This window comes from Podarcis cretensis, assembly GCF_951804945.1.
Source record: "Podarcis cretensis genome assembly, chromosome: 16".
In the NCBI taxonomy this organism is placed as follows: Eukaryota; Metazoa; Chordata; class Lepidosauria; order Squamata; family Lacertidae; genus Podarcis; species Podarcis cretensis.
This window is the reverse complement of record NC_137186.1, coordinates 22,320,947-22,345,063: the sequence shown is the minus strand read 5'-3', so window position 1 is coordinate 22,345,063 and position 24,117 is coordinate 22,320,947. Positions and strand designations below refer to the sequence as shown.

Genomic DNA, 24,117 nt, shown 5'->3' with positions numbered 1-24,117 from the left:
TCCAAAAATTAAGAGGAAATGTGTGTGCATCCTATGGAGCGAATGCAGGCTCCTTGGCTTTAGCGATAGCAACGCGAAGCCTCCGAAGCGCAGAGGGAGCGCTCCCTCCACGCTCCGGAGGCTACGCGTTCCTTTTGCTGAAGCCGGGAAAGCAAGACTCTCCTGGCTTCAGCAGAGAGGGAGAGCTGCGCAGCGCCCCATCAGCAAAGCGGGATGAGAAATGGAAGGGGCTCCGTTTATCCTGCCGCTTCGCTGAAGGGGCACTGAGCAGAAAGGGGGAGATTTTTTTTTCTTGTTCTCCCCCTCTAAAACAAGGTGCGTCCTATGGTCCAGTGCATCCTATGGAGCGAAAAATACGGTGCATTATATTTCTGGAATTAAATCATGTGCAGATATAGGCAAGGAAACGACAGGAAAATGGAATAAGCTGCTGTGTGAATGCAGTCTTAGTTGGATACAACCCACTCCAGATTTTATTTTATTTTATTTGTCTTCCTGATATGCAGCTATGTTCAGAGTAGTGCACAGCAATCCTGACTCTTTCTCCCCACCTGGTAAAAAAACAAAAAACCTCAACATCCCGCACCATTACTTGACATTATAGTGCATCTGAAAGACGCCTCACCGTCACTCTGGCTGTGTCTATGAAGCTTTTGTTGAAATGGGCAAGGGCCACATTGGCTTCCTCTTCTGATTTAAAGCCAATAAACCCAAATTTGCGGAATTTGCCATCCTTGGTGAATTTCAAACTGCAGTCGGTCAGCGTGCCAAATGCAGCAAAGAGGTTCCGGAAGCGCTCTTCCTTCATCTAGAGGAAACAGATTTGTTCAAGCAGTGTTAAGAACACAACATGTTGATAACGGGAAACCCAAAGCCCTTCAGGTCTTGCTGGACTAGAGCTCCCATCACAGGAAGCTGCCTTACACTGAGTTTGGCCATTGGTCCACCTACCTTAGTACTGTCAACACTGACTCGTAGTGGCTCTTCAGAATTACAGGCTGGGGTTTCTCCAAGCCCTACCAGGGATTGAACCTGAGACCTTATGGAAGCAAAACAGATGTTCTGCCACTGAGCTGTGACCCTCTTTTATCCCTAGCAATGGGGCTGATGGGAGCTGGGATTCCAAAACCATCTGGAGGACCACATGCTCTCCATCCCTGCAGCAGACAGTCTGCGGCAGACAGCCACTGTGGGAGGCTGGAAGTTGGGCTAGGTAGATTTTTGGTCTGATCCATCAGGCCTGTTTTTATAATGAAGTGGCAAACATCTGAGGCTATTGCAGCGGTTCTCAACCTGTGGGTCCCCAGATGTTGTTGAACTACAACTCCCATCATCCCTGAGCTCTGGCCTTGCTAGCTAGGGGTGATGGGAGTTGTAGTTCAACAACATCTGGGAATCCACAGGTTGAGAAAGGCTGGTTTAGAGAAAAGGTGAAAAGGAAGCAGCACGATAGAGATGAATAGGATTATGTACAATGTAGAGAACATCCCCATCTCCCATAATGCTAGACATCCAATAAAACTGAATGCTGAAGCATTCAAAAAGAAGAAAAGAAATTTATTCCTGCAGCATAGTTAAACTATGGAATTCTCTCCCACAAGAGACAGTGATCGACACCAACACGGATGGCTTTATAAGAAGCTTAGACAAATTCTAGCCCCAATGGCTGTGTGCTAATTCCACTGGATACCAGTTGCTGGGAATCACAAGCAGTGGGGAGTGCTGCTGTGTTAACATTTGTCCCTTAAGCACATAAAAACATAAGATCCCCGCTAGATCAGGCCTATGGCCCATCTAGTCCAGCCTCCTGTGCTCACCCTGGCCAACCAGATGGCTGTGGGAAAGCAGGATTCGGGCCCAAGAACAACTCTCCCCACCTATGAATCCCCTCAGCTGGGAACCAGAGGCATAATGCTTCTAACACTGGAAATAAAGCATAGCTATTATGGCTAGTAGCACGCAGTTGCCGTGATCCATCAGACTGTTAAGCTCTTGGCCCAGAGTCCCTTTACCCCACGCGAGTCACGTCCACACCAGCCCAAACTGCCTTCTGCACACCGCCTCTCACCCCGTTCGGCAGGTTCTTCACGATAAGTCGCGACATCTTGAAACAGCTGCGTTTTCTCTCCCTCTTTCAGGACCGGAATGCAAGCGAGAACCGCTTCAAGGGAGAAACAACATTACTGCGGGCAGCCACGCCGCTCCCTGGGCGCCGCCATGTTGCGATGTAGCTCGAGGTCACGTGACAAGAGGCTCCACCCCCCACCCCCATTAAAACGCATGCGCGGCGGAGGAAAAGCTACTCCTCTGTTAAAGCGGCAGAGGCTAGATTGGGAAGTCACCCAAAGGGGAAGCAGAGCAAAAATGACGCCTGGTCGCCACTTCCGGTTCTGAGTGGAGTTTCTGCGGGGGGAATCCTCGCAAGGGAATAGGACCGGGGGACCATAGACATATAGAGTGACTTCCCTATTTTGCAATCATAGAGGCAAAACCAATCAAAATAGAAGAGACATATAACAACTGATATCCTTTTGAATGTGTTGTGCAAGCAGGGTCTCTCGGTTTCTTTTTTATTTTTATTTTATTATGCATTTTGTGTTTTTTTATATTGGGGTGTTTTTTTGGTGAACCGCCCTGAGATCTAGGGATGAAAGGCAGCAAAGAAATATTATAAATAAATTAATAAGAATAATAATTGGTAAGCAAATGAAAAGCCATACTGCATGAGTCTAGGGCTGCATTGAAAGCCCCCTTTAAATGTTTGTACACCTGTGCATTGTCGTACTGCTGTATTATGGATATCTAGTGATCTTTGAGACTTGGTGGGTGAAGGGCATATTTATGCATTTCCATATAGTATAAATAGCAACATAACATTAACAGATGGAGAAGTCGCGGACATGGTTATAAGGTGCTTTGGGATTGGCTGAGAATACTAATTTCTACCACCAGGGGGCATTAAAATATTATATATGATACTGTACTTCCTTTCCCATCAGTGGGATTTCTTACCTGCTCTACTGTATTTTGGAATCTGTATAATCCACCTGAGAATAAACAGTCAAATATATACGTATTTCAGGGAAGCAATTTTGTGTCTGAAGCTTTTATTGACACAAAATTGCTTCCCTGAAATACGTATATATTTGACTGTTTATTACACAATTGTGTAATAATTGTGTACTATTTATAGCTGTAGAGATATACCCTGCTCCCTAAACACACTTTTCCAATTTCTGTTATTTCTGCACAATTTATTCTCAAATGTTTGCCATTTAGATTATTTTTATTTTTTATTTTTACTGATCTTGTTTGCCAAGCGGTTAGAGTGTCAGACTAGGATCTGGGAGACCAAGGTTCGAATCCACACTCAGCTTGTTTGGTGGCCTTGGGCCTGACACTGCCTCTCAGCCTCAACTACCTTGCAGGATTGTTGTGGAGATTAAATGAGGACGGGGGGAGTCATGTATGCCACCTTGATCTCTTTGGAGAAAAAAAGTGGGTTATGAAAGCAATAAACAAATCAATCTTCTTCTTCTTCGGCAATCACTTGTAGCCAAGTAAGATTGTCTTCCATAAACACAGTTTTAACCATGAGTCCATAAGTGACTGTGGAGGCCAATTCTGGATCCACGCATCCTTCCACAGTGGGGACATAGGTTTCTGGGTGGGAGTTGATCACGGTGTGGATTTGCCAAGTGTGTCTTCCTCTTAGCACGTTGTTCCCTTGGGTCCTGAGTTTGAGTGTCTTCAAAGCCCATGACACCTTTGGTAAAGGCTGTTCTCCAACTGGAGCACTTGCAGGCCAGTGTTTCCCAATTGCTGGTGTTTATACTACATTTTTTAGATTTGCCTTGAGACAGTCTTTAAACCTATTTTGTTGACTACCAGCATTACGCTTTCCATTTTTAAGTTCAGAATAGAGTAGTTGCTTTGGAAGACGATAATCAGGCATCCACACAACATGACCAGTCCAACGAAGTTGATGTTGAAGATTCATTGCTTAAACACTGGTGATCTTTGCTTCTTCCAGTACACTGGTATTAGTTCGCCTGTCTTCCCAAGTAAAATTTTTTGGAGACACCGTTAATGAAGCAATAAACCTGTGGTGGTTTTGGCAAGGTGTTGTTCCACACAGTCTCCAGGTGGTGGCAGTATTCTGGTTTTAAAACCTCATGTTCTGCCAAGCTTTGAAGGTGAACATGTTGATTCAGTCAAATTGAACAAGAAGCTGTTTCCCCCCTTCCCCCCCAAACCCTGATGATTAAAGGCACTAATTGATTGCTGCAGGACATTGGTTGTTGGCTAAGTCGCTGATAACAGCTGCAGAAGGATGCAAGGATGGAAGACCCAAAACCACAAGACCGTAAAACTCTCAACAGCCTCCTGCATAAACTCTTTCAAAGAGGGTGTGTTTGACAGTGGAACTCATGGACACAGGCTATACAGTGGTGCGTTGGTTCTCAAACTTAATCCATTCCGGAAGTCCGTTCGACTCCTGAAACCGTTCGAAAACCAAGGCACGGCTTCTGATTGGCTCCGGAAACAATGCTGATGGCTGAAAAAGACCTTCGGCTTCCAAAAATGTTCGCAAACCAGAACACTTCAGAGCCAATTTGTTCGACAACTAAGCCATTTGAGAACCAAGGTACCACTGTATTGCACTAATATTTACACCATAGGGAAAACACTTCTTTAAAAAAATGTAAGCAGAGAGCTTATAATTGAATTGGGTTTTGAGGTAGAGATTTAAAAAAAACAAAACACAAAAACAAAACAGTGCAACTGTTATTCCTTGCTAGGTACGAGCTACTGGTGCTCTCGTCTGAGTTTAATCTCGTAGTGCAAAACCACTCGTGAGTTTCACTGTCACTTGGTCGAGAAATTTAACATAAGATCCCTGCTGGTATCAGGCAACCCCTGCCCCCAAACATTCAGTCCTGTTCTCAGAGTGGCCAACTGAAGCAGGATTCCTTTGTCTGCCCTGAATCTTCCAGGGTTTCACTTTCAGGGTGAGGATTTAAAATGTTGTCTGTTTTAAAATTTATTTGCTTATCCTCTTAATCCTCATTCTTCACTGTAACCAAGTGTTAAGTGCATGGATCAGAAATTCGCCTCCCCATTCTTCTCTCCTCCCCTATTTTCTTCTGTTGTCAATTTTAGATTGTAAGTCCCATCACCTCCTAGCTAATAGAAGGGGAAGAAATGGAGGCAGTGAGAGATTTTACTTTCTTGGCTTCCATGATCACTGCAGATGGTGACAGCAGCCACGAAATTAAAAGACGCCTGCTTCTTGAGAGAAAAGCGATGACAAACCTAGACAGCATCTTAAAAAGCAGAGACATCACCTTGCCAGCAAAGGTCCATGTAGTTAAAGCTATGGTTTTCCCAGTAGGGATGTATGGAAGTGAGAGCTGGACCATAAAGAAGGCTGATCGCCAAAGAATTGATGCTTTTGAATTCTGGTGCTGGAGGAGACTCTTGAGAGTCCCATGGACTGCAAGAAGATCAAACCTATCCATTCTTAAGGAAAGCAGCCCTGAGTGCTCACTGGAAGGACAGATCCTGAAGCTGAGACTCCAATACTTTGGCCACCTCATGAGAAGAGAAGAAAAGACCCTGATGTTGGAAAAGATGGAGGGCACAAGAAGAAGGGCACAAGGAGAAGGACCCTCCCTGGAAAAGACCCTGATGTTGGGAAAGATGGAGGGCACAAGGAGAAGGGGACGGCAGAGGACGAGATGGCTGGACAGTGTTCTCGAAGCTACAAACATGAGTCTGACCAAACTGCAGGAGGCAGTGGAAGACAGGAGTGCCTGGCATGCTCTGGTCCATGGGGTCATGAAGAGTCAGACACGACTAAACGACTAAACAACAACAACAACAAAGTGGGAGATACCTGCCTGTGTTGCCTTGTAGTTACTGTTGGCATTATTGATTTCTTACATTCTTTTAGTAAGTAAGTAAGTGTCTCACTACAATTATTTGCACTCAATTGTGCATTCATTGTAAGTTTTGTTAAAACATAGTGTGTCTTCAGAGTACAACTACAATCCCATGGTACTTTATGTACATTTAGTGATGTGCTCCCAGCATTATTCCTTCCTTGGTTTTAAGGGCTCAGGCTCCATAAGGATGTAACCAATATGCCCAAGGCTGGTAAAAATACTGTAGTACAGGCAATGCTAAGAGTGGCAATATCAGAAAACACAAATATGAACAAATGATGGAAAATCCTAATAATTTTAGGGAGCAGATCCTGCCTTTCCTCCGAGGTAGGTAGGGCAGCATACAAGCCCTTCCACCTGCAAATTGTATTCTTACCAGGGATGCGGGAGAAATTCTATTCTGTTTGCATTCAGTACCAAATTGTCAAATTCGCACTATCTGCAGCGATAGGGAAGCAAAACGTGACTGTCCTACCAAATCCACACTTATCAAAATGTTCCCTAACCAATCTACATTTACAAAAATGCATATACTATATTAGGGAAAATCTGTATACAAATGCAGTTATTAGTGAAAACAACATACAAATTGTATATGGGGGAATTGCTGGCCCAAAAATGTGTACTTTAGTCCAAACCGCATACCAAAAAACTATTTTTAGGAGAAATTTGCACTAAAATGCTGGTGGATTTTCATAAGGATTTTTTTTTTAAAAAAAATAGGTTTTGTTACAGAAAGGTGGAGAGATGAATTGGCTGGAGAAACAAGAAGACCTTCAAGTGGCTGAAATGTTTTTAATTAGAATTAAATTAAACAGCATTAGAATTTTTAATCAGAAATGCACACCATCTTGCAAATAATTTTTGTATCCCTTAAACTGCTGGTGTGAATTAGGAAGGAGCCCCCCTTAAAAGAAAGGAAATAAATATTATTGTTCGTTCATTGATATTGTTATTTCTTAGATTTTTGTTAATATCTTTCGGGTGTCACAATATCCCATTTTAGCACTTGGGTTTTGAATGTGAAAAGCAAAACGTGAAATTGTACCTCAGTCAGCATTTAAATGTGACTCTAGAGGCATTTGAAATCTCTGTTTGAAATCTTACCAGCTGTCTGCAATCAAATACAAAAGGTCATTACATACCAGCTCTTACAGAAGTCAAATAGTAAGAATCCTTAATGCAGAACTTCCAAGACAGTGAATGCACCATTGCATGAGATCAGCCGAATGCTGACAGATACTCAGCACCATTTCATGTCAGCTTCCAAATACTTGCACCATTGCATGCCAGCTATGCAATCAAAAAGTCATGCTACTATATGTGCCAGCCATCAAATACTTTCAGATCTGAAATGCCATTGTAATTCAGCTATCCCATCTTTTCAAATATGGAATCTGTAGAACAAACAGGATCAGTGTTTTGTCTCAGAATAAGGCAGCTTCTGACCATGATCCAATCAAGCCCATAATTATCAGTACCAGAAATTGGGGGGGGGGCGGATCTGGCGCTCCGGCTATTCTCAGATTGCAGCTCCCATCATTCCGCCCATTGACCATTTTGACTGGGGCTGATAGGAGTTTTGAGTTCAGGAGAATCTAGAGGACCACAGCTTCCAAATCTCTGACTGGCATCAGCGCTCCAGATTTTTAGACAGGAATAGCCCCACCTAGGAGTTAATCTGGGCCCTTTGCGTACAAAAGCATGTGCTCCAACCACTGTACACTACAGCCCTTCCCCTTCAGCCCAGATCCACGAGGATATCTCCTAAACAAGCAAGGCCTTTGGGTGATAACCCTAATCAGTTCTTCTGAGAACAGTGGGAGAATATCGAAACTCCAAAATTCCCAGGGGAAAATTCCCGGGTTCTCAAATCTGTTTCAGCCCTGGGCATTTGCACATATACACAACATCACGGCTTTTTTTTTTTTTTTTTGCTTTTTTGCTCTTTTTTTTTTTTTACAGGCTTCCAGCCTACTTGGGCTGACCTTGTCTCTCTCGGTGATTTAAGTTTTGAAGAAGGAATGGGTGAGGATTTGCTCTGACATTTAAAGGCAATCTGGGTAATTAATGACCCTGGCAGCGTCCATCTCTCCCTCCATATATCTGCGCAACAGTATCTATTTTTGACGTAGCTGACACGCCATTTCCTTTGGCTGCCCAAGGGCGGCTCATCTTTAAATTAAGCTCGTCTCCAGACCCCCTCCGATCTCCCAGCCGGTCCGAGGCAGACCACGGTGGCTCATATCATCTAGAGAATGTGCAGGCATAGTCGAAGGAGGGTGATGTATTGACCTTGCCACTAGGCTGCAGCTTTCCTGGAACCCAGGCAAACTCTTGAAGCATTAACTAATGGCATGAGAAGTCCCTTCAGTATCTAATCACCTTTAATGTTCAGATTTAGAAGACAACTTTAAGGGAAGAAAAAGAGATTAGCAGGTCAGGTCACGGCGCCCAGGAGAAGCAAAACAACTGGCTCTTTCAAAACCCAGCTTGAGATTTGGGTTCCATTTTTTTTCCCACTCTTTGGCAAGCGGGGGGGGGGGGAGGGGGGGAATTAAAACAATGTCAGGACAAAAGTTCAGAGGCCACTTTCTCGAAACAATGGCCTAGTCTGAGATGCAACCATCTTAAGGGACCTTCCAGGGAATATATAACATACAGAGGCAAGATCATGTTTTCGGAAGCTGAGGAGTCGGGGCCCCAGTGAAAGTCCTTGAAATGGGAAGATGAGTATTGTGGAAGAGTTTGTAACTCTGATCCCGCATGCATAACTCCAAGTCCCACAGAGTTTGGTAGAATTTACTCTCAAGTAAGCATGCATAGGATTTCAGCCTTAGCGATGCCCCCTGATATGAGGTGGTTGTTAAGGAAATGGTGATGGGATGATCATTTCTCAATCATTTCCTAGCAATCCCTTTTGGCTGCCGCCCTATGCATGTTTACTTGAGAGTAAGTGCTACTGAATGCATTTGGACTTCTTTCTGAGTCGACAGGTGTATAGCATTTTCATGGCTATTCTCTCTCTCTATGTATATATATATATACACAATAAATAATAATAATAATAATAATAATAATAATAATAATAATAATAATAATAAAGCTGAAATGAGGAGATTGTTAAGTTTATTTCCTTACCTCAGATTGGCCTGCAAAGACATTGGGTTGCATCCCATGACCAACTCATGTGCATTAATTTCAACTGGCCTACTCTGAGAAGGACCTTGTTTGATTGATATATAGGTATAGGTATAGGTATAGGTATAGGTATAGATATATAGATATATATTCCCCTCCCTTCCTGAGCCTTATTCAATTATGGGCACTGTTGTAATCTGGGATTTATTCATTCATTCATTCATTCATTCATTTCATGAAATGTATATACTGCTAGAAACCTCAAAGCAGTTTCCAAAAAGAAGAAAATAACAAAATGATCCATAAAAATAGTTAAGGTAAAGGTAAAGGACCCTAGGATGGTTAAGTCCAGTCAAATTTAACTTTGGGGTGCAGAGCTCATCTCCACTTTCAGGCTGAGGGAGCTGGTGTTTGTCCACAGACAGCTTTCCGGGTCATGTGGCCAGCAGGACTAAACCGCTTCTGGCGCAACAGAAACACTGTGATGGAAACCAGAGTGCACTGAAATGTTGTTTACCTTCCTGCCGCAGTGGTACCTATTTATCTACTCATGCTGGTATGCTTTTGAACTGCTAGGATGGCAGGAGCTGGGACAGAGCAACGGGAGCTCAATCTGACGCATAGATTCAAACCTTATGATAATCAGCAAACTCAAGAGGTTTGTTGGTGTAGACCATAGCACCACTCACTCCCAAAAAAACAGTTTAAACCCACTATTTAAAATGTTCAAAAAATGATCAAAATCAGCAATGAACCAAAAGCAGATTAAAACACTTGTCAATATACTTCATACTTGGGTAGGCGTGCATGTTTTTAGCAGGCGTCAGAAACAGTACACAAAATGCACCTGCCTGAGGTCAAAAGGCAGGGAGTTCCAAAGATTGTTTTCTAACAAATGCAGAATGCAGTTTTCTAACAAACTGCAGGTTTGAAGCTGTTGAGTTGGTATATTGGAGTAAGGCAATCTCACAGGTAAACTGGCAGATCAATTTTAAAAGGGGAGGAAAGAGTGGTGGAATTTGGCTAGTTAATGGGACTTGATTTTCGTAGGGTTGACAGATTGCAAAAAGTGAAAATCCAGACACAAAAGTTGTTGAGCTTCTTTTGGCAAAGTTGTAGAGCTTGTGGGGGGGGGCATATCCCCCCCCCAAAAAAAGTCTAAGCTATTTTTAAGGAAATTTGCCAAAATCTAGACTTCCAGTATGGGTTGCCATATGCCCAGATTTTTCTGGACATTTCAGCAATTTCCGCCCAGATGACTGCCATATTCCATCTATGTCTGGGGAATTCCAGATGTATGGCAGACCTAAATAATACCCAAACCCATTTTTACTTAAACAGTCCTACCATTAAGTAGACTTTGCCTGCAAGGAAAGTGTCCTTGAATAATGCCTCTTGCGACTGTGGTTGGAGGATAGAGGTACGGAAGGGAGATAAATTCAGTCCCATTTGCCTTTAACTTACCATATTCTCTTTTTCCAAAACAGTGAGGGGACCAACACACACACACACACACACACACACACACACTTTGAAATCTGCACTTCTCCACATTTTGCAATGTGGTTCTCTGGCCAAGGAATGTACACCAAAGTATGCAAAGCCTGGATAAAAGTTGGCTACGAAATGCATCTCTGAGTGAAAATAACATTGAAAAATGTTAGGCATAATTGCATAGAGAACTGTGGATATTAGGAGAAATTCACCCTAAAATGCAAATCAATTTTCATGAGAACATTCTTTTTTCAAAATAATAATAATAATAATAATAATAATACTGAAAAAAAGCATAGAAAGATTCATGATGTTAGGGAAATTGCAGCGCAAAAAGGAATGTTTTATGGAATATTTCATGTTTTAAAAATGCCTATTTTAGGGGATTTCTGCACTACAATGCTGGTGAATTTTCTGGAGGACTTAAAAAAAAAAGCTGATGCAGAAATGTGAAAAGTTGAACTTGAGTTTGGGAAAAGAGAAATTGGGAGAAAACAAAATTGACAAATTTGCCTATTGCTAGGTAGAAAGTGTGTGTGTCTGCACACGCAGAAATGTCTGGCTTGTGCACAGCTGAAATGTAGCCTGTGGTACAAAGGTGAAATTCACATTACTCTCCCATGTTAATCACCCTCATTGTAGCCAGGCTGGGGATTTCAGTTGGGGTCTTTTTTCATTGTTATTCCTGCTTTTCTGAATTGAAACCAAAATCACAAACCATGGGACAAAATCCTTGAGCATTCCTTTTTTCACACTGGGAATCCCACAAGTAGGTCATGAGAGCGGTGAATCTCTGCTGTTGGTCTCCCTCAGAGACTGGTACCCAGTCTAGGAACATAAAACTAAGCTTATATTAAGCAGGACCATTGGTCCATATTGTTATGTACTGAAGTTCTCACCCCAAGCCAGCAGGGGGATACTGTAGATAGTTTTCACTCAGGTCCACATATGCAAATAAGGGATTGAAAATGACGTTCAGTGATTGGCTAGTTACAGAAAATAGTTACTGTTGTGTTCTAGTGGAGCTCTATATGAGCAGGCTTGCTGAACCTTTCAGTTCAGTTCTGTTCTGGCCTGTGAATAAACAAGAGCTGTTTGAAGAATCACTATGTCGTCTGATATGTTCACCCACAACTTAACACATATAACTCTGGATTGTCTACACCAACAATGCTGGGTGTTCTCCAGCCTAAGGGCCACATTCCCTTCTGGGAAGCCTGCCAAGGGCCAGGTGCCAGTGGTGGGCAGACTCTCCAAGTGCCCCTATTTTCCAGGGACATCCCTGATTTAGAGAAGCCGTCCCGGTTTCTGATTTGATCCTGGAATGTCCTGCTTTTCCTTTAAGATTTCCCTATTTTAATTGAATAAATTTTGGAGGGTATGGAGTTATCCAACCCCTGAGCTGTCTGAAGGGCATCTTGTACAGTATAAGGAAGGTTTTTTAAATGTTTAATGTTTAATTATGTTTTTATATATGTTGGAAGCTGCTCAGAGTGGCTGGGGCACCCCAGAAAGATGTGTGGGGCATAAATAGTAAAATTATCGTTATGGAATGGGACGTCCCTATTTTCATTGGAGAAATGTTGGAGGGTATGCCTCTTTAAATACCTGCTCTTCTTTCTCTTTTATATTACAGTCTGTAACCTGAAGCGTATATAACCTGAGGTACCACTGTATTGGCTCAAGCCAGATCCTTAAAACAGGTTGGGAGTCGTGCCACACCCTCCAACATTTCTCTGATGAAAATAGAGATGTCCTAAATAATAATAATAACAATAATAATATCCCACCCATCTGACTGGGTTGCCCCAACCACTCTGGGTGGCTTCTAACATATATAAAAACATAATAAAACATTAAAACTTCCCTATACAGTGGTACCTCGGTTCTCCAACTTAATCCGTTCTTTGACTCCCGAAACCATTTGAAAACCAAGGCACGGCTTCTGATTGGCTGCAGGAGCTTCCTGCACTCAAGCGGAAGCTATGTCGGATATTCGGCTTCCAAAAAACATTCGCAAACCAGGTTTGCAGGGTTTGGGAGCCGGTTTGTTCGGCAACTAAGCCATTCTGGAACCAAGATTTGAGTGTACAGGGCTTCCTTCAGATGTCTTCTAAAGGCTGTATAGTTATGTATCTCCTTGGCTTGGAGGTCACATAACTCCAACAATTCTCCAATGGAAATAGGGACGTCTTAAGGAAAAGCGGGACATTCCCGGATCAAATCAGAAACCAGGACAGCTTTTGTAAATCCGGGACTGTCCCCGGAAAATAGGAACGTTTAGAGGGTTTGAAGTGCAGAGAAAGCAGAATGCTGCTGCAACATGGCCCAGGTGAAACAATTGTATGAATAAAATTTAAGCCCCACAGAGTTTAAAGGAATCTGTTTCCAAATGCCTGAAGTTGTAGCTGAACACTCATCGGGGAAAACCTTTAATTAATGCACCCAGACTCTGTTTCAGAACCCTTTGCTTCATGCCACAGCCTAGTCCTGTTCACATTTCTCTGCACCATCACTCACGCTAACTTGAGCCACAATATATAATGCATGGAAGTTTGCCAACTCAGCTATCATTAAAGCTCAGGGTTCTGGCGAGAACATAAACTCCTCAGGCTTCACTCTTGTGGTTTACTGTGATGTCACTAGAAGCCACTCAAGGTATTTATTTAAGGGGAATATATTCTCGGGAACCCCGGACTACAAAGCCATAAATCCATCAGTGCGGTGGTATCCTAACAAATGAGATGAAAATTGGTCCTTGATGTCGTCACACTCCTGAAATACATTTGATGGTCCTAGGCAACAGTTTTCATCGTGTATAATGCCTTCTGTTTTTTGTTTCTTGAAAAACAAGATACACTTATTCAGCTCGTTCTACATTGTCCTGGGTTCTTCCTCTTCTGAAAGTTCAGTTTTTAATCAGGATAAGCAGAGATGAAAGTTTTGGGTGTTTTTTTTAAATATCTAGAATTTATTAGAGTGGTTTTTTTAAACGTATTAAGCAATACAATACAAACTTTTATAAAAAGATAATAAAAGGCGATATGTCAAAGGAAAAGAAATATATAGAAAAAGAAAATATAAAATGCAATATTCACAATCCTCATAAAACACAGTTATATATCTATGTATAGCTCTCTATATTTTATCTTCATCTTCTTGGGATAAACAGAGAAGGAAGTTTTGGAAGGAAGTTTTATGGCTCCATTTTGCCCCTCTGGAACAAACAACAGAATGGAGCAGATTCAGCTATCCAGTGTGAGAAGGAGGCTGAGTATGAAGAGCCGGCCCTGTCATTAGGCAGAGTGAGGTGGTCCATCTGAGCATGTGGGAAGAGGCTGGCATGGAAGGCCGGCTGTATCTATTGATTCCTTTACAAAGAGAGAGGGGGGGGGGAGATGCCTGCTCTACAGTGTGCTATGTGGAATTCTTTTATCACTGAATGGAAGCTGACTTTGGAAGAGAAGCCATTCTCCACCCCATTACCCTGAGACATACACCCTCCATTCATGAAAATCAAGGACACTCCCAGGGCTAGTTCCAGAGGGTGGTAAACTTGGGGGCATTTGTCAGGGCCCCAACACCATCGAAAGCCCTGCTGCTCTGAAACCGCCAGCAACTTTGAACCAAGTCTCTGGAAAGGCCAGATGCAGCCTAAGAGAATTTTCATCCTATTCTGTACTCATCACCATCATTTATAATTTATACCCCACCCTTCTGACTAGGTTGCCCCAGCCACTCTGGGCGGCTTCCAACATAGATAAAAACATCATAAAACATTAAATATTTTTTTAAAAGACCTTCCGTATACAGGGCTGCCTTCAGATGTCTTCTAAAGGTTGTATAATTCGTTATCTCCATTTCTCCCATGAAAATAGGGACTGTCCTCAGGGAAAATGGGACATTCCAGGATCAAATCAGAAACTGGGATGGCTTCTGTAAATCTGGGACTGTCCCTGGAAAAAAGAGACACTTGGAGGGTCTGGCATCGCCCAACACTTCTAGGTTTTTTGTGGGGATGGGACTCCACTGAATTTGTTGTACTTCAGTTCCCACTGAATTCTGGAGCTGGCATGGACATTCCGGGAGGGTCATCAATATGAATCAAGAGCTCAGTCAGTCAACCGTCAGTCTCTTTGCTTATTCACCCTGCCACCGCCACCCCCAAAAAGAGACTTCATTGCCACAGATGGTTTGCTGATCCTCTCTGCACTTCTGGATAGATAGATAGATAGATGATAGATAGATAGATAGATAGATAGATAGATAGATAAACAAACTGGCGGGGTGGGGGGGCTGAAGCTGGTGGAATGACTGGTAGCTTGCTCACAATGAGCCAGAATGATAAAACACTTTGGGAGGAGATAAGCAACGGTGGTTATAATGCCATCCTCTCCATCCATCTTTAAATAACCCAAACCAGTTTGGGAGGATTAAAAAAAACCACAACCACAGCAGCATTGAGGTTAGAGGCAAATTCCTCAAAGGCGATGGCTCCGCAGAAGAGAGAAGAGACAGATTGTCTCGTGAGAGATATGGTCACAGCCTGGACCTTTGAACCTGCCCCCCCCCTTTGTGCAGAACTTTGATCAGTGATTGAAAGTGGGTCTCCTTGTTTTGGTCCTCTGGATCAATTTATTAAAGCTACAGGCGAAACACAGGGGCAGGGACTGCGTGACGGTTCTGGTCTCCAGGCAGCCTGAAGGAAAGCATGGAAACCAACACATTTGATGCAGATGGGCTCTGTTTGCGTAGACCAGGAGTCAGCAAACTTTTCAGCAGGGGGCCGGTCCACTGTCCCTCAGACCTTGTGGGGGGCTGGACTATATTTTTTGGGGGGGTAATGAATGAATTCCTATGCCCCATAAATAACCCAGAGATGCATTTCAAATAACACATTCTACTCATGTAAAAACACGCTGATTCCCAGACCATCCGCGGGCCAGATTTAGAAGGCGATTGGGCCGGATCTGGCCCCCGGGCCTTAGTTTGCCTACCCATGGTGTAGATGTTCCCAGTTTGCGCTGCTGGAACAGATGCTGCCAATCGTCACAGCCCTTCACCTGAGATTTCTCCTGCTCAAGCTTCCTGTTTGAAAGCTACTGTCAGTCACTGTGTGGGGAAGCCTGAGGCCTGAGAGCCGAATGTGGCCTTCTGTCCCCCTCCATCTGGCCCTTAGGACTTTCCCCAGGCCACACTCCCTTTCTGCCACACCCCCTCGCTCAACCTCCCTTGTGTGTTTTTGCACAGCTGAAACATGACTTTGAATTCTGATCATAGCTATGGATAAACCATATGTTTAATACTCACCCCCCCCCCGAACAAATCCTTGGAATTGTAGTGCACTAAGGGTGCTGGGAATTGTCATTCTGTGGGGGGGGGGAGGTAAACTACAGTTCCCAGGAGTCTTTTAAAGGAGATGTGTGCTTTAAATGTACACTGTGTATGCAGCCAACAACGGAATGGCAGAGAATACGAGAGCATATCCAGAAACAAAGGTTAAACGCATTTACATGTGTTGAGTTAGCAGTTCTAACAAGTACAGTGGTTCCTCGGGTTACATACGCTTCAGGTTACATACGCTTCAGGTTACAGACTCTGCTAACCCAGAAATAGTGCTTCAGGTTAAGCACTTTGCTTTAGGATCAGAAATCGTGCTCCAGCGGCGCAGCAGCAGCAGGAGCCCCATTAGCTAAAGTGGTGCTTCAGGTTAAGAACAGTTTCAGGTTAAGAACGGACCTCCAGAATGAATTAAGTACTTAACCTGAGGTACCACTGTAGATCTGTGAGCAGTTGGGTGCAATAAACCAGTGTTGCAATCATGGCAAGACTTTAGGTCAGAGGTCAAGGGCCCCAGGAAGAAGCAGGAAGCAGTAACACCTAAAGGCTAACTCACCACAATGGGAAGTAAGTAACTTAATTCAGTTTCCCTCTAAACAGCCCCACAGTGAGACCATAAAGGTCACATACACGTCATACATTGAATGTACATGGCTTCTGTCAGGACGCAGGTGGCGCTGTGGTCTAAACCACTGAGCCTCTTGGGCTTGCCAATTGGAAGGCTGGCAGTTTGAGTCCCCGAGACAGGGTGAGCTCCCATTGCTCTGTCCCAGCTCCTGCCAACCTAGCAGTTCGAAAGCAAGCCAGTGCAAGTAGATAAATAGGTATCGCTGTGGCGGGAAGGTAAACGGCGTTTGTGTGCGCTGCTCTGGTTCGCCAGAAGCAGCTTAGTCATGCTGGCCACATGACCCGGAAAAACTGTCTGCAGACAAACGCCAGCTCCATCGGCCTGAAAATGAGTTGAGCGCTGCAACCCCATAATCGCCTTCGACTGGACTTAACCGTCCAGGGGTCCTTCACCTGTACGTTTTTTACATGGCTTCCACCATAAAATCCTGGGAACAGTTATTTTGTTGAGGGTGCTGGGAATTGTAGCTCTGTGTGGGGTCATCTATAGTTCCCAGAATTCTTTGTGAAAAGCCAGGACTGTTGGGAAAGGGTTGTAGCTTGGCGGTAGAGTATCTGCTTTGCAGGCACAAGGTCCCAGGTTCAGTCCCCAGCATTTCCAGGTAAGGTGGAGAGCGACCCTTCTCTGAAACCCCAGAGAGTTGCTGCCAGTCAGTGTAAACAATGCTGAGCTAGATGGACCGGTGGTCTTACATGGTAGACGGTCCCTCCCTATGTTCAAGTGGTATAAAATATGCTTTAAAGCGGAACCCACGGCACCAACCATTTTTTATGACCTTCTCAGTTTTCCAACCTGAGTCTCTAGAAAGAGCTTTATCTGATATCTTGGAGAGCTGCTGCCAGTCAGTGTTGACAATACTAGATGGGCCAATGATAAGACAGTAAAGTAAAGTACCTAGGGGTAAACATAACAGCAAAAAATCTGAGTCTATTTAAGGATAACTTCCTGGGTCCGTTTAGGGGACCTTCTGCTGAGTCTGGGACATCAACCCCAAAGTTCTGCCCCAACAGCACCACGCTCAGTGGCATAACGGGGCGGGGTGGGGGGTGTCACAGGGGCACAAAAATTCAACACCCGGTGCTCCCTCAATACTGTATATCTACGCATTGGTGGGCTCCGTTGAAAACTGGCTTCTCTGTGCAAACCAGGAAGTGACCTCTTCTCAGACAACAGAACAACTCTGCTTTTCTTGTCTCTGTGGCTGCAATCTCCTGGTTGATGCAGACGCCTTTAGGAAGTTGAATGTGCATGCTTCCCTCCTTCTGCACAGCCCCAAGCGCTGGCCACTGCCACTGCCGCTGCCTGAGTGTGCTCTACAGTCCACGAGCCTGGCACCTGCAGATGAGACTCTTAGCAGGAGGGTGGGTGCAGTTAGGAAGACTGCAACAAAATGTTGAAGCGTGGAGTGCTTTGATCCAGGATACTCCAAAGCAGATGCTCTAACCACTGAGCCACAGTCCTTCTCAAGCCTGTCTTGCTGCGATGGCAAAAACTCTTTATTACAGGCAAGAGTCCTACTGGCTTTTTTGTGCGTGTGCCATACTCCTCTGGAGTAAATGTGTTTTTGGAGAGCAGCTGTTGACAGAAGCGGCCCTGAGGTTAACGGTGAAGCATGTGTACCTCTGCTCTTGCTGAGCTCAGAGGAGGGAGAGAGAGTTAAGCATGAGCCTTGGAGGCTGCTCTGTGTGGAGATGTTAATAATCATTCACAGTTGCTCAGGCCTCCCTTGCAAAAGGGGAATAAAAAGCTCTGATTAATCGAGAATTTCAAGAGAAGCCCCTCCGCCCGCCCCCCTCCCAATGCCATCCTTCAAGCTCTTTAGATGTTTCTCTTTCTCCCCCCCCCTCTCTTTTTCTCTCCCTCCACTGACTTCCTTTCAAGGAATTCTGAACACATGAATGGAGAGAGAAACAGAATGAATGGGACACTTCAAAGAAAATGAAAACCATTACGAGGAAATCTGTTTATAGAGGGAATGAATGATTATGAGGGAAGATGCCGGCGGAGAGGGAGGGAGCCAATGGTTCACTTGCTGCACAGTTACTTAGCCTTGTGGTTCTCATCAATTGCTTTAGTGAAGTCTCCCCCCCCCCCAATCCCACGCCGCCCCCAAAAATCCTTTGTACATGCTGCATGTAGCCCCTTATCCATTTAGATGGCATCTAATCAGAGCCCTTTTCCAGCCCAAGCTGTATAATGGAGCCAGGAGTGACTGTAACTACCTTAAATATATGTTGGTGTCTGTGGTTTTCTAAATTATGGGGAGAAATGTGTGTGGGGGGTGGTGGTTTTAAAACTAAATTATCCAGCAAATTGTGCATTTGTCTGGCCTCATTTTCTCTCTCCCCCCCCCCCCCCGCATTCCCAATACTTGCTGTCATTTTGCAATGGCAGCATCCTAAGCAGCAGGGAGCCCGGGAAATGCAATTTCCCCAAGGCACCCAAGGCACTGGGGAGAGGGGAAGTTACATTTCCCAGGGATACCAGTGTGCTATCATTTCAACAGGCACCAGGAAGGGAGGGATGCAGAGAAGGCCTTCCTGCCAAGCAAGGTAGGTGGGAAGGTGGTGACAGAGATAGCTACAGGGGCAGGCTTTGGAGGGAGGCATTTGTACCTAATCACATTCTTGATTATGCCCTCAGGAATGTGATGTGGTCTAAACTGGGCTCAGAATGCTGGGCATTCAATGGTTGATAGGAATCTAACATATGAGCACAAGTAAAATTTTGGATCCAGACCATTGAGACATCTTAATAGGGTGCAGGTTGTACTAATGAAATGAGATGCTGCAGTCCTTGTGGTTGACAGCGACTCTAGGCATTGTCTATCTGCAATCTATCTGTGCTGAGTTATTTTTCAAGGAGGAATGTGATTCAGTTCAGTGGAAGCTAGTTCATTTGGGCAAACAGGGTGCTGTCTCACTAAAAGGTCCTCATCCAGCCCTCACCTGCCTTCCTTCTTACTTCCAACCAGTCCACTACAGTGGACACTCGGGCTGTAAACGTGATCTGTGCGGGATGCACATTCACAACCCGCAGCGGCACGTGGGTTGCGATTTGGTACTTCTGCGCAAAGCGCATTTTAGCACTTCTGCACATGCATGACCACTGAAACCCGGACGTAACCAGGTTTCGGCGGGTCCATAACCCAAAAAAATGCAACTTGAAGCGTCTGTAACCCGAGGTATGACTGTACTTGTCAGCTTAGGACAGGGGTCAGCAAACTTTTTCAGCAGGGAGCCGGTTCACTGTCCCTCAGACCTTGTGGGGGTCTGGAGTATATTTTCTTTTTGGGGGGCATGAACAAATTCCTATGCCCCACAAATAACCCAGAGATGCATTTTAAATAAAAGGACACATTCTACTCATGTAATAACACACTGATTCCTGGACCGTCCATGGGCCGGATTTAGCAGGCGACTGGGCTGAATCCGGCCCCCGAGCCTTAGTTTGCCTACCCATGGCTTAGGACAAAGATAGAACTTGTTGGCTCTGCCTGTCGTCAGCTCTGCTGCCACCTACTGTTGGCCTCCCTGCCTTTCACCCCACCAATGTGAGAGGAATGAAACATTGTGTTGACTTTTTCCACCTGCCTTGCCCTACTCTCTGGACCTAAGAGCCTTTCCCAGATCATGGCTTTAAGAACAGCAGAAGTCACTAGGATGACAGATGAGGAGTTCCAGAACCTGGAAGTTTGTTACTGCGGCTGTATCTTTGCTCTCATTTGTGCCAGTAGAGAGTAGCTTGTATATCACCTGCCAAATGAAACCACAAGGAACATGAGGAAGATGCCCCATGCCTTGGGCTCACCTAGCTCAGCATTGTCTACACTGACTGGCAGCAGCTCTCTGGGGTTTCCAATAGGGAATCTCACCCTGCCCTGGAGATGCTGGGGACTGAAGCTGAGACCTTCTCAGTACTGGATTTACGTACTAGCTAAACAAGCTATAGGGAAGCGGGTGGCGCTGTGGGTTAAACCACAGAGCCTAGGACTTTCCGATCGGAAGGTCGGCAGTTCGAATCCCCATGATGGGGTGAGCTCCCATTGCTCGGTCCCTGCTCCTGCCAACCTAGCAGTTCAAAAGCACATCAAAGTGCAAGTAGATAGATAGGTACCGCTCCGGCGGGAAGGTAAATAGTGTTTCTGGTTCGCCAGAAGCGGCTTAGTCATGCTGGCCACATGACCCGGAAGCTGTACGCCGGCTCCCTCGGCCAGTAAAGCGAGATGAGCGCTGCAACCCCAGAGTCGGCCACAACTGGACCTAATGGTCAGGGACCCCTTTACCTTTACCTTTTAAACAAGCTATATAGGACCCTACTCTCTTGGGGGGCCCCAAAAAAAATTAAAGGAAAAGCACTGGGTGTACATTTCCAAAGTATAAGATAAAAAACAAATAAAATAAAACCTACATACAGCAACAGTGTTTTGTGTTGTGTAGGCACTGGTGGAGGAAGAGGCATGTGTGGGGAGTGCACCGCCCCCGGCAGCGCAATCCTGGTGGGGTGCTATTGTGGCTGCCCCCCTCCCCGCCCACACTGGGCACCACGCCCCTACGGGCAGCACACCACACCCCCAGGACACGCATCACGCCCCTGGGACATGCGCCAGCCCCGCCACGCCTGCTCTCCACACACACACACACACACACCCCCGGTGCCAGAGCATGAAGCTTTGCCACTGTGTGTAGGCTCCATGATGTAAGTAATGGGCCCCGCCTGCTAGCCTGCTCCCTAAAATATCACTGGTTTGCTCATTTCTAGATATAGGGTGCCTACATACTGCATGTGCAAATGGCTTTAGATACCTATTAGGTCCATAAATGACCATATAGCATATATTCATCACAAAAAACAGTGACAATTTGTTGTTGACAAAGGACAGCTGGACATATAAAGGGCCCCATTACCTTCAGCAGCTTAGGGCCTCATGAAACCTAAATCCAGCCCTGGACCTTCTGCATGCTGAGCACATGCTCTGCCACTCAGCTGTGACAACTCCACACTTGGGAGTGCTAACCTAGAACCTTCTGCATTCAAGGTACGTGTTCCATCCATCGTGCTACAAAGATTTTCCTTCTAAGAAAAAATTGAGAAGGGGGGAAATCCTTTCCTTGGGCAGGCAGTATCCCTGCTCAACTGGCAGGGGGGAACAAGAGAATGAGGACAGGACTCCAAATGCAAGAGGGGGCTCGGGGGTCTGTTGGGAGAGAGAGAGCGACAGCTAAATGGGGAAGGGAGAACTAACCCCTCAGAACAAACCAAAAATGTGTTTTGCATTCAGCTAGCACAGCCTCTGCCTCCCTTTGCAGGTAATAAAGAGGCCAGGTTTAAAAAAAAATTAAAGGAACACATCTTCTTTATATATGTTTATTAGACATGTGGAAAAGGAAAACATGTGGAGTGCAGATAACATTGCTCCCCCTAAATCTGCCCTCCTGCCGTCTCCTCTTCATTTCAGCCATCGATTAAGAAGGAAGGAGAAGGGTGAAAGGGGGAGCTTGTTATTGAGTCTGGATATGAATGGATTTTCTGGCGAAAATCTGGAAGGGGAGGATCCTAACTTTGGGGAGAAATGCTGGGTGCCTTTCCAATCCCCACCCTTTGGCTTCTCTGCATGCTTACTCATCAGTAAGCCTCATTGAGTTTGTTTATATAGTTCTTTAAATTTATATATTACAATTAAATTAAATTGTATTTTAATCAACTTGTTTTTATTATTGGTTGTTAGCCGCCCTGAGCCCAGTCTTGGCTGGGGAGGGCAAGGTATAAATAAAATTTTATTATTATTATTATTATTATTATTATTATTGTTGTTGTTGTTATTATTTATATAATTTGATACAGTTTGATAAAAAAGAGAATAAAGTAATTAAACAGAAGGTAAAAACATTTAAGAACAACTATTTAAAACACTGAACAATAATTAAAATAAACAACAGATTAAAACACAGGTCAGTGTTTTACATGGATGGATAGGCTTGCCTAAACAAAAATGTTTCCAGCAGACATTGCAAAGAGTATAGAATCACAGAATTGTAGATTATAACAGACCCAAACAGTAATCTAGTCCAGCCTCCCTGCAATGCTGGAATCACAGGTAATACAGTACAGTGAAGGTGCCTGGTATCAATAGGCAGGGAGTTCCAAAGTTTCTTCCAAGTAAGTATGGTTAGAATTGTGTCTACTCAAAACTAAAATCTGCTGAATTTGGTTAGATTTACTCCCAGATAAATATGTGTAAAGGACAGCAGCCTTCTTATAGGGTTGCGTTAGTTCTGCAGCCATATGAACTTAACTGGGGATAAATGAAGAAGAGAAGATAGAAATGCAGTAGAGATAAAAGTAAAAATATTAAGTTAAGCGTGGGTCCTATTCCTACATACCTGGGAGTCAGTCCCACTGAACTCAGGGGTTTCTTACTTCTGAATAGATGTGTACAGCTGGTGTACATGGTTCTTGGCCTCGGTCCAGTATACCTGAAGGAGCGTCTCCACCCCCATCATTCTGCCCGGACACTGAGGTCCAGCGCCGAGGGCCTTCTGGCGGTTCCCTCATTGTGAGAAGCAAAACTACAGGGAACCAGGCAGAGGGCCTTCTCGGTAGTGGCGTCCGCCCTGTGGAACGCCCTTCCAGCAGATGTCAAAGCGATAGAAGACATCAGAAGACATCGTAAGGCAGCCCTGTTCAGGGAAGTTTTTAACATGTGATTTTACTGTATTTTTGGTTTCTATGGAAGCCGCCCAGAGTGGCTGGGGAGGCCCAGCCAGATGGGCGGGGTATAAATAATATATTATTATTATTATTATTATTATTATTATTATTATTATTATTCTCCTTCCCGTTTCATCTTCACAACAACCCTGTGAGGTAGGTTAGGCTGAGAGACAGGGACCAGCCCTAGGTCACCCCAGCACTTCATGGCTGAGTGAGGATTTGAATCATGGTCTCCCAGGTCCTAGTCCACCACATACAGCTGTTGTTTTCCAAACTGAAGCTACATAAATCACAATTTCCTTTTTATCAGTTAAAAGCCTGGCCAGTTCATGTTCCTTTAACTGCAGCTTTGTGTACAGAAATCAGCATCTACGCCTTTCTGATACAGGGATAAAACAATATCGTTGGCCAATGGCAGTGGACAACGTGGCTCTTGAAGGAAGAGGAGCAAGAGTCAATTAAAAAGTTGGCAACCCTGCTCTCCTCATTCCATTCCTGCCCAGTGTCTAGCAGGCCAGCCCACAAAATCCTTTCAGTGGCTCTGCCCCCAAAGCGTTATGCTTTTTGCTGGAGAATGAAATGTAAGCAAAGCCCTGACCTGATTAAACAGATCTTAGCTGATCAATCATATGAGTTTTAGCTCAATGCAGTACAATCCTAGGATATATTTTTTTACTCAGAAGTAAGTCCTGCTAAGTGGGACTTCCTCCTTAGTAAATGTATGTCAAGATTGCATCTTTGTTCAATTAACTACTCAATCAAATCTGAACAAATTTGGGTGCTTGACTTGTGAAGAAATGTGTGCTTTTGAAGGAGGGAATTTTTGAAGATTCTCAGGCAAACTGGATAGAG

At 44.5% G+C, this 24,117-nt stretch overlaps 1 protein-coding gene and 1 long non-coding RNA gene across 2 annotated transcripts in view; one reads left to right on the top strand and one right to left on the bottom strand.

Moving 5' to 3' along the window:
* Positions 1–2,247, bottom strand: part of RBM19 (RNA binding motif protein 19) — a 101,121-nt gene extending 98,874 nt beyond the window's left edge. The window contains exons 1-2 of the mRNA XM_079957403.1: positions 2,069–2,247; positions 626–808 (exon numbers count right to left, since the gene is read on the bottom strand). Coding sequence (XP_079813529.1) covers positions 626–808; positions 2,069–2,104 — 219 coding nt within the window. The 5' untranslated portion in view covers positions 2,105–2,247. The remainder of the gene's footprint in view (positions 1–625; positions 809–2,068) is intronic.
* The window catches only part of LOC307205137, an 854,388-nt gene that overhangs the window by 270,128 nt on the left and 560,143 nt on the right, over positions 1–24,117 (top strand). The gene's annotated exons all lie outside the window — the stretch shown is intronic.